The sequence below is a fragment of the Crocuta crocuta genome, unplaced genomic scaffold, assembly GCF_008692635.1.
Source record: "Crocuta crocuta isolate KB4526 unplaced genomic scaffold, BGI_CrCroc_1.0 scaffold430, whole genome shotgun sequence".
Classification (NCBI taxonomy): domain Eukaryota; kingdom Metazoa; phylum Chordata; class Mammalia; order Carnivora; family Hyaenidae; genus Crocuta; species Crocuta crocuta.
In genome coordinates this window covers 3,317,562-3,328,475 of record NW_027527934.1, presented here as the reverse complement: position 1 = coordinate 3,328,475, position 10,914 = coordinate 3,317,562, and the positions used below count along the sequence as shown (strand labels likewise).

Genomic DNA, 10,914 nt, shown 5'->3' with positions numbered 1-10,914 from the left:
CTAGAGAGCTCTGACAGGTTCCAGCGGTCAGGCCTTCAGCAAGGTCGGGATCTCAGCCTCAGACACCACATCAGCCCCAGGTAGTAGCTGTTCCTTATACCTGCTCTTCCTACATTCTTCAGAGTTCTCTTGTTACCAGCCAATCCCTCGTTACTCCAATCCCTGGTTATCGTTAATAATTCCTGAAATTAAGCTTTCCCTGATCAAGTTACTGTGTGGTTTCTCTCTTCTAACTGGACCTGGACTAAGCTGCCACTAGCTTAGACTAGACAGTGGAAGCTGGTGAAAGGAGGGAGACTCAAGAGACACAAAATAAAATCGACAGGACTTGGCAACAGATTAGACAAGGAAGTGGGGGCAGCGGGAGGAGGACTCCGGCATAAATTTCTAGCTTATATAATTGAATGAAGGTGAATCATCCTCCAGGCTGTTCCTCATCAATGACTGAGCATGAAGAAAGCCTTCTCTGAACCATTCTTCTGACCAGCACTCTGCTCTGGCTCCCCACTGGCCTGGCTGAGGCTTTCTCAGAACTGCAATGCAGTGAGATGCTCTCCCAACCTTCCTTCCTTCCCTCCCTCCCCCTCACACACCCCTGCACTGCAGGCTGGAACTACCCACCTCTGGACTTCTAGTAAGGCAAAATAATTTATTGCTTTTAGTCCAATATTTTGTTACCTAGAGACAATGCATCCCAAATGACAAAGCACTTACAAGATGATAAATAGCCTAAGGGAAGGATATAAAACAAGAGGCTGGTTTAAAAACAGGAAAACATTTAATTCACTCTGAAAAACACATCAAGAACCATGGGAAAAATACCTATGATGGAAGAAGGACGTTACTGGCTTCATGCTCTTATTCCTAGAATCCCGAGGCTCTGGTGTTTAGAAGATATTCATCTTGTCCTTCAGATACTCCCAGATACCCAGAAATAAATTACACACATCTGTAAAAAGAGTCCTGGCTTGCTGAAGCTAGAGGGGAGCTAGACAGAAAGGAGAAGGGAGCATCAATCTATAATCAATTGATCAAAGAACAGCTGGGTGACAGTGCAAAGCCATCCCCGGTGGGTGGGGCCTTCTGGCACTCTGGTGAGAACCAGAACCCACAAAACGGGTTGGTCCAGGAAATGTGCCAGTCAGCCTATGTTCAGCGATAGCTTTGATATTACTACATCTTCAGTCAAAGCCCCAGGGAGCAAAGCCCAAAACTCCTTCAAGCCCCCTGCTGGTTGGTTTCATCGTTATCTCGCCTCTTCCAAATCTGTAAGAAATGAATACAACAGACATGTAGGAGGCGGCACTCAATCCACACATACTTATCAAGTACCTACTCTACCCTAAGCAATGGCCAGCCTGTCCCTCCAATCCATATCTCTATGTCCCCTGAAACTAACTCATAATAATCTTTCAGAAAATTCCCTTTTGCCTTTCTCCTTACTTTCCATCCCAAACTCGCTTTCTAAAAATGACCTCATAATTAAGCCTGTAACTGTAGACAAGTCACTAAAGAAAGAGTTCTCTCTAGAATGAGAAGTGTCTCCCTTCTTTTTTATAAGGCTATCACTTTTTCTTAGTCTCAGTCTTCCTTCTTTGCCAGGTACCAGGACAGTTATAAGGAGAAGCAGACACAGTCTGCTCCATGAGCTCTCAATCCAACAGAGGAGACAGTTAAAGTAACGTTGATGCTTTAAATAAAGACATGCAGAAAGCACGTGGTGGGTTCACGAAGAGCGCTAACGTGCCTTAGGATGCTGGGGAAGTCTTGAGAGCTGACTGCTAGTTGGTGTCCTGATGATTCTAAGCTCTTCCTCCTTCAAACCAGACCATACACCTCTATAAAACTAACGAGCCGCACATATAACCTCCCTGCTCATCCGTAAATCTTCTAAGATTCCCTGCCCTTCTCTTTTCTGACAATCACTCCTGGGCTCTCAGGGCCATCTGATCTTGGCCCCACCTCACTCCTCAGGGTATCCCAACAGGTACCTAGTCTAATGAAGGCTTTAACTCAATTCCACTTCCTGCCTCGACCGACATCAATCATCTCACTGGCTCCACACTCTGTTCCTGTTCAATGCTCACCAAGTTTGTGGCCAACCCACCTGAATGTAAGCCTCTGACAGTGTGATCATCTGGGGAAGGATGTCAGTCACCTGGAGGTCTTGTAATTCATACCATTTGCCTGTCCCCTGCAAAAAGTATGAGGTGATGGGTTAGTCTGCTCCCTAAAACCAAAAGGTGAAGATGGCAAAGACTGCAACAAAAAATGAGAAAAATCAGAAGAATAGCCACTAGACCATCACTCAGCAAGAGTCATAATTAAGAGGGTACATGACTTCTGTTGACATCATTCAATTTAAAGAGTTTTTGGCGTGCTGATCTTGGCAAACTCAATCCCTGCCTAGGATTCCTTAAAGCACAGTGGAGTCTCCCAATGCTTTTAAGAATTTAGATGGGCAATAAGGAGACAAAAGAGGAAGCGCTCTACTCCTCACCTAAGGTGACACCTTGCTGCCCATAACTCTCAGACTAGACACAGCAGGAGCAGTGTTAAGAAAACTTAAAAGTAGACATTCCCACCTCCCATGCCAGAGAACACAGCAACAGCCAAAAAAAGTGCCCTTCATGGACGCTGGTCACAATTCTAACCTATTTCCTTTGGACTATAAAACCAGTGCTGCAAATACAACAAAATCTACCTTACTGCACGCTGCCATAAACAAGGGGGAAAAGAGGTTACTGGATTATAGCAGAGGCACTTCTGGAAGCTCACCTGCCTCATCCATCCAAACGTCAAAGAAATGCCAAAGACAAATACTACAGACTATAGATATTCCAGATAGTCAATAGTTCAGAATATAGAAAACATAACAAAAGCTCAAGATCACATAATCAAGTCCCCACTCCTGTTTCAAGGAGTGGTTAAGAACATGGTGAAACTAATTATCTGGGTTAAGCATCCAAGTTCAGCTCAAGTCATGATCTCACAGTTTGTGGGTTCAAGCCCTGCATCAGGCTCTGTGCTGACAGAGCCTGGTGTCTGCTTTGGATTCTGTGTCTCCCTCTCTTTCTGCCCCTCCGCTACTCACGCTCTGTCTCTGTCCCTTAAAAAAATGAATAAACATTAAAAAAAATTTTTTTTAATAAATACTAAAAAAAAAAAGAGAGAGAGAAAAGAATAGTACCATATAACACCATTACAGGTGTGTTTTAAAAGTACAAATGAGATGAACATACATTTAGCACTTGGCACACTTCCTAGTGCACAGTAAAATGCTTGACAAGCAGAGCTAGTTATTATTAAACCCACAGTCCCAGATGATTCATCAAATTAAAACAATCTGTGTTAATAACCTGTGTGATACCAAATATATCTTAAGTACATTATTCATTCATTTGCAGTTTGAGACAAATTCAAAAAAGTATTTTTAGCTGAAAGGGAGCCTTTAGACCAGTGCTTCATAAACTTCAATTACATACCAAAAGTCTTGTTAAAATGTGGATTCTGATTCAATAGGTTTGGGTGGAGCCTAAGATTCCACATTTCTAGTGAGGTCTCATAGATGTCAATGCTGCTAGATCAAGGATTCATTCTACTTCAGGTGGTAAGGCTCTAGTCTAGGACAGTGGTGTTCAATCTTGGCTTACAATGGTATCTCCTGTATAACATTAAACATCGTGATGCCTGGCTCCTGATAATCTAATGCAGTCTGACTGACTGACATTTTGAGCCAGATAATTAATTGTTACGGGGCTGCCGGTGCACTGTAGGACATTTAGCAGCATCCCTGGCCTCTATTCCAGGTGAAAACCAACAGGCACAAATTCCACTGTTCTAATGTAACTGGCCTGGAGTGGCCCAGGCATCAGGATTTTAAAATCTCCCTAGGTGAGTCTAATGCGCAGCCACAATTGAGAACCACTGCCTGAAACTAACCACTGACAGTGCTATTACTTGCAGAATAGCACTGCCAATAGCCTTGCCAAAGTCAAGGCCAAGACAGGACACACTGAAGAGAGCCGCCCACTGAAATATCAAAGGAACCGCCACCATTTTTACGACTCACATGATGAAGCACATGGATCCGGTAGGAGCCCTCAGAGGGCTTGCCGTCATGTACGATGTTGGCGATGAGGTCGTACGTGGTATTTTTGTGTACTGCTTGTACTTCTTCAGACAAGTATTCTCTCAGATCCACATTTCTGGTGATGATGAAAATAAAGCCAAACAATCAGACAAAGCCTACAGAAGCCAGCTGTCCCAACCAGGCGGCTGCAGAGCTACTAGACCCTAAAGGACCTGGAACAAGACAGGCTTACAGAGCCACGGAAGCCCAGGCTGGGTAAATTCACTTATGTGGCCACAAAAATGAGTCAAACTAGAAAGACTGGCTCTACAGGGAAAATACATTTTAGAAGCACATCTAACTAAAACCGCACAGCCTAGAGTCCTTCAGATTAGAACTGGAATGAGGGCTCTACCCTTCAGAGCCATGTGCGCGTTTAAGCAGGTTACACAACCAAAGGCTCTTGTGCGATATGAGAATGAGCATCACCATCTCCTCTGAGGCAGCGAGATGAAGGGAGATGACAAGTCTAACACGTCACCCTCTGCCCCCTCCAGGAACCCCACAGCCACAGTGTTTGGGGATGCCCGGTCCCTAGCGTCTGGCTGTGGAGGGCCTGACATTACGATTCTATGAGTTCACTGTACATGATCATTTTAACTGTTTCAGTATGGCAAACCAGGCAGACCAGTAGCTTCAGCACAAAAGGGGAATTTACTCAAGATGTTCAGACTGGGATATGCAGCTAAAACCAAGCCCTGGAGAAGCAGCAAGATCCAAGGGAGCCACTTCCCCTCTCTTCTGCTTCTGATATCAGCTTTGTTCTTCCCTTCCTTTGACAGCCCAGCTTTCTCTTCTTTATGTGGCCCACCGTGGCTACTCCACAGCTTCCTGATTTCCAGTTCTGGTTGCTGAAAGAAACTACTGACTATGTTCTTTCAATGGGACTCAGAAATATCAATTTTATTTTTAATATCTCAACATTCACTTTCAAATATAGAGAAGCATTCTTGAATCTGGAATAAAATCTCCCTTTGTGTTTTACTTGTTGGATTTCATCCATTGGCTGACGTATAAACATATCAGTTATCCCAGAGTAAAGTGCTATGATAAATGTTAACTATGAAGATGCAACAAAAACAGTTGTGAAGAACATCCCAAGAGTTAAACAGGGAAACAGAGTGACAGTGAACATGAGTAAGAGAAAATGTATCATGCTTCTAATCTCTGTAGAATGGATATGGTACTGTCCGAGGTACCACCACTCAAAACATGATCTACAATAGCATCATCATCTGAAGGATCTATAAGAAATGATAACAAGTGGTCATATCTATGGTCACTTCCAGATGTGTATCTCCCTTTGAATTTTAGACTGTGAATATATTACCTATCCAAAAATACAAAACCTTTTCTATATAAACCATGTGTTAATAAACAAACATGCAACTTGGCTCTAATAGTATTACATAGCTTTCTGCACTCTAGTGATAGCTATTTATTTCTACAGACAGTGTGCCATACAGATTGCAACATTTATTGTTAAAAGAATTTAATTTTTTCTTTTTTACTGTTTATTTTTGAGAGAGAAAGAGACAGAGAAAGACAGAGCACAAGTTGGGGAGGGGTGGAAAGCGAGGGAAACACAAAATCTAAAGCAGGCTCTGTCAGCACAGAGCCCAACACAGGGCTTGAACTCACGAACAGTTAAGATCCTGACCTGAGCCAAAGTCAGACACTCAACTCACTGAGCCACCCAGGTGCTCCTATTGTTAAAGACAATTCAGATATGAGTCCCAAGAAATCCATATGAGCCCCAGAGCCAGAATACCTACTGGCTGCTAAGAGCTGTCTTTCCATGCTAGCTTCTCCTCAGCTTTAACAACAGCTGTCCACACTTGTTTGTCTGAACGAGTCCTAGAGAAATCCTCAGGGGTATTAATACTCAAGTTCTCATAACTGAACCTACATCTGTTGAAGTGGCAAAAATAAGCGAATACATGTTAAATCATTTTGTTTTAGATTAGCCAGAGGAGCATACCACATTCATCTCCCAATCAGAAACAGTCCAATTTAGAGAACACCTCATTAGCTGGAAGTGCAACTTTAAACCTTGGAAGTGCTCCCCAAACCCCTATCTCCAAATGAGCAGAAGGCATCTAATCACTGCAAGTCTGACTGATCTCTGGTAATAAAAAGATGTGTAATGAATAAAACACAAAAGAAAAATTAGGTATGGAAAGGGTCCTTTTCTCAATCCCTATCAAACTTAACACCAGCATTCTTCACAGAGCTAGAAGGAACAATCTTAAAATTTGTATGGATCCAGAAAAGACCCTGAATAGTCAAAGCAGTCCTGAAAAAGAAAACCAAAGCTGGAGGCATCACAGTTCCAGACATCAAGCTGTATTATAATGCTGTGATCATCAAGACAGTATGGTACTGGTGCAAAAACAGACACTCAGATCAATGGAACAGAATAGAGAACCCAGAAATGGATCCACAAATGTATGGCCAACTAGTCTTTGACAAAGCAGGGAAGAATATCCAATGGAAAAAAGTCTCTTCAGCAAATGGTGTTGGGAAAACTGGACAGCGACATGCAGAAGAATGAACCTGGACCACTTTCTTACACCATACACAAAAAATAAATTCAAAGTGGATGAAAGACCTAAACATAAGACAGAAGCCATCAAAACCTCAGAGAAGAAAACAGGCAACAACTTTGACCTCAGCCACAGCAACTTCTTACCATACCTGTCTCCAAAGACAAGGGAAACAAAAGCCAAAACTGAACTACTGGGACCTCATGAAGACAAAGAGCTTCAGCACAGCAAAGGAAACAATCAGCAAAACTAAAAGGCAACCGACAGAATGGGAGAAGATATTTGCAAACGACATATCAAATAAAGGTAGTTAGTTTCTTTTATATTGCATGGGGTGTTTATTTGGCTACCAGTTGGCATTTAGGTTTTTGGTAACTGACTTCAGTAGTTGGTCCTTTGGAAAGCCTACTTGGAGAAGTTGAGAAAAAGGTAACTTCTTAACTAGTTACCCTTTTGGAGACTAATTCTGGAAACCTGCACTTTAAGTACTTCATGCACTGTAATTACTTGTAGAGTAATACAATTTCAGATTAGCCAGTCTCTACTTCTTGAAAAGGACCCTTTTCTTTTTTTGTTATTTAATTATTTTTAAAAATTTTATCCAAGGTTGTTAACATATAGTGTAATAATGATTTCAGGAATAGAATTTAGTGATTTATCACTTACATATAACACCCAGTGCTCATCCCAACAAGGGTCTTCTTCCTTAATGGACATCTCTGTGGTGACTGAGTTGGAGCCATTATCAATACACAGTCCTCCTTCCCCAGGACTGCCCTAGAGTCAAGAGCACGCCCTCCTACCAGGAACACACTGTACTGTTACAATTCACAAGAGTCCAGTTCTGAAAGAAATCCCCAATACATGGGCTATCAAAGGAAGACTCTGTGGTCCCACTCAGGGTGGCAGAGAGTTGGCTTTCAGGGCCCCCAATTTCATGCTATTTGTCACAGACAAGATGCTAGTGAAAAACAGGAAGAAGAGTACAGGAAAAGCGAGTAAGAGATTCCCCTGTAGTGCTAACTACAAAGGTTTTCTCTCCTCACCCCCTCAACTGTTCTCAGATTCTTGGTGATCATGGACCCAGGAAAAATAAAATGCTACACTTGGAAGGACCCCTAGGGCTCTCATTTTATCCATGTGAGACTACATCCAGAAAATACGCAAACGACCTGTCCAAAGTCACACAGCTAGGACGGCACAGAACTCGGCCTCTTTAACTTCAGATACTATCCTCTTAAACATTACAAATAATTAAGATCTAGAACTTTTTTTTTAAGTTTTTTACCTTACTTTTTTAAGTAATCTCTACACCCAACAAGAAACTCAAACTTACAACCCCAAGATCAAGAGTGGCATACTCCACAAACTGAGCCAGCCAGGAACCCCATGGAACCATTTTCAAAAGTGAAAATTGACAGTCATGGTATGGTTTGGGCAACTGAGAACCGAAGATGGATGGAGAGAGAAAAAAAGAAGGGATGAGCATTTATACATTACAGCTCCCAAATTACTTTGTGCAGGTTTAAAAACAACAACCGGAATGAGCTACACATCAAGTTAATCCTATCATATACCCACTTAAATCCTTCTCAATAAGAGAGTGCCTTAGGGCTCCACTCTTCCCTTACCTAAATGCCAGCACACAGAGACCTACCCTTCCTCCTGCTAGCCTGACCACCAGGTCTCTCCATGTTCTCAGAAATACCTTCTTTAGAGTATGAAAACAAGGTCTCTTGAGAACTGAAAACCAAGGATCTTGCAGATTTCTGAGTTAGAAAGTAGCAAATCAAAAGCTTTTGGTACAACTCCTCCCAGTTTGCATTAAAATACTCATAAATGTTCATAAAGAGACAACTGCACAGTAAAATAAGACTATACATCAAAATTTCTCTTTCTCACCAATAAGGAGAAATTAAACACAATTCAGATTTTACCTTCTGGGGAAAAAATAAGATAGAAGGACCCCAAGATGGCAAGACAAATCTGGAACCACTGTCTATGCCTAACCACAGTATGCAAGAAGATGCAATGAGCAGCAAATAGATGGACAGGCTCGGGGTCATCTTCGAAGCCAGGCAGAATCCTACCTGTCCTGCCCTGCTCTCACCCAGTTTTCCCTACACTGAAAGACTACATTTCCCAGCAAGCAACAGGCAAGAAGGAAAAAGGAGGACTGCCTCTAAGGACACATCTATCCCTGAGGTCCCTGAAATATTTGTATACTTCCAACAAGAACTCTTAACTTACATAGTATATGTAGGCTCTGTTCCCAGCAATCTTTAAGTAAGACAGTCCAAAATTAATAATGGTATAAAAATATGAAGAATTCAGGCTCACTCCCTGCAAGAGTAAGAAGCAGGGAAATACTCACGTAATAGGGAAGTTGACAATAGTTGGATTCTTCTCCACAAAGAAATTGTTCTTAGTGAATCTCTTAATACAAAAGATTAGATACGGAGGCAGCTTGGTGAGCTGGAAGCGCTTTAGAAAGTTTTCCTTGTAGGTCTTATATTCCTAGAGAAAGAGGAAAAGAAATTATCAAATTAGTGTTGGAGTATAAGGACAGGAGTTTTGTTTTGGTTTGGATTTTTAAATATAATTCCACCTTACACTTAAGAATTCTGAAGCCACCTGATCACAAGCCCTCCAAAGTCTTAGGAAGAGAAACATGGCTAAGACTGCCTACAATACAAGTGTGGGCCATGTTTAAGCCAGCGCATGAGCATAGTGCTGAATTCTACCCAGAACAATATGGGTATTCCTTTCTACAAGGAAAACAAAAATGTCAAATGAAAAAGAGGATCTGTTAAGAGCTACAGAATTAAAACCAGGAGAGCCTCATTTAATTCACAGTAAGGAAGAACTTGCTGATTATTCATTAGAAGCAAAGAGCCATGGAACAAGTGCTTCTGAAGCAGTGAGCAGCCCCTTCATCAATAAGGATATTCCAGCAGATGGAAGAACTGAAACTACAAGTCTTAGAAGAAAACATAAGGGTAAATTTTCATGACCTATGATTTGACAACGGATTCTTACATATGAAAACAAAATCACACACTTCAAAAGAACACCTAGACAGTATTTCATCAAAACTTGAAACTTCTGTGCTTCAAATGATACTATCAAGACGGTGAAAATGCAATCTATCTAAGAAAATGTTTGTAAAATCAGACATGTGATAAGGGTCAGTATCTAGATTATATAAAGCATTCTTACAACTCAATAAAAGATTTTTTAACCCAATTAAAAAATGTACAAAGGACTTGAATAGACATTTCTCCAAAGATGATATACAAATGTCCAAAGAGCATATAAAAAGATGCTAACATTAGTCATCATTTACTGATGACTAATATAATACAAAGTGTTATATTTCACGAGTGTGAAATATATACACAAGTGTTGTAAATTCACAAGTGTTGGTGAAGATGTAGACACACTGGAGCCCTCACATAGTGCTGATGGGAATACAACATGGTGCAGCCGCTCTGGAGAATAGTCTGGCAGTTCCACAAATGGCTAAACATAAGAGTTACCATATAGCCCAGCAATTCCACTTCTTCATTACCACTCTAAAGAAATGAAAATATGTTCACAGAACAACCTATATAGACTGATATTTATGGCAGCATTATTCATAGTAGCCAAAAGGTAGAAACAATCCCAAATATCCATCAACTGATGAATGGATAAACAAAATAAGGTATATTCACACAATGGGACATAATTTGGCCACAAAAAGAAATGAAATAGCAGTACATGCTACAACACTGATGAACCCTGAAAGCATCATGCTAAGTGGAAGAAGTAAATGATGGAAGACCACATGTTACAAGAATTCCATTACAGGACATGTCCAGAATGGCAAATCCATAGAGACAGAAAGTACATTAGTAGTTGCCTATGGCTGGGGGAGATGAGGAGGGTGCGACAGTAATCAAAGAGTAATGAAAACACTAATGAGGATAATGTTCTACAACTAATTGTGGTGGTGGTAGCACATGTCTATGGATATAGTAAAACCCAGTGAATTATTAAAACTTTAAATGGGTTAAATGTATAGTGTATGAGTTATGTCTCAATAAAGCTGTTATTTTTTTAAAAATCAAGTTCCCTTGTCACATGACACATAACCTGAGAGCACTGGAGAAATAAGCTTTCCATCTCCAGTACACACATCATAGCTACACATCTTTCAGGTAAATCATCTAAGCTTATAAACACTACTGGAAA

General features: G+C 41.1%; 1 protein-coding gene across 2 annotated transcripts in view; it reads right to left on the bottom strand.

Moving 5' to 3' along the window:
* Positions 1-759: 759 nt before the first annotated feature.
* The window catches only part of USP39 (ubiquitin specific peptidase 39), a 30,052-nt gene continuing 19,897 nt past the window's right edge, over positions 760-10,914 (bottom strand). For both annotated transcript variants that reach the window (XM_077751934.1, XM_077751935.1), the window contains exons 10-13: positions 9,053-9,195; positions 4,073-4,208; positions 2,108-2,194; positions 760-1,266 (exon numbers count right to left, since the gene is read on the bottom strand). In XM_077751934.1, coding sequence (XP_077608060.1) covers positions 1,219-1,266; positions 2,108-2,194; positions 4,073-4,208; positions 9,053-9,195 — 414 coding nt within the window. In that variant the 3' untranslated portion in view covers positions 760-1,218. The remainder of the gene's footprint in view (positions 1,267-2,107; positions 2,195-4,072; positions 4,209-9,052; positions 9,196-10,914) is intronic.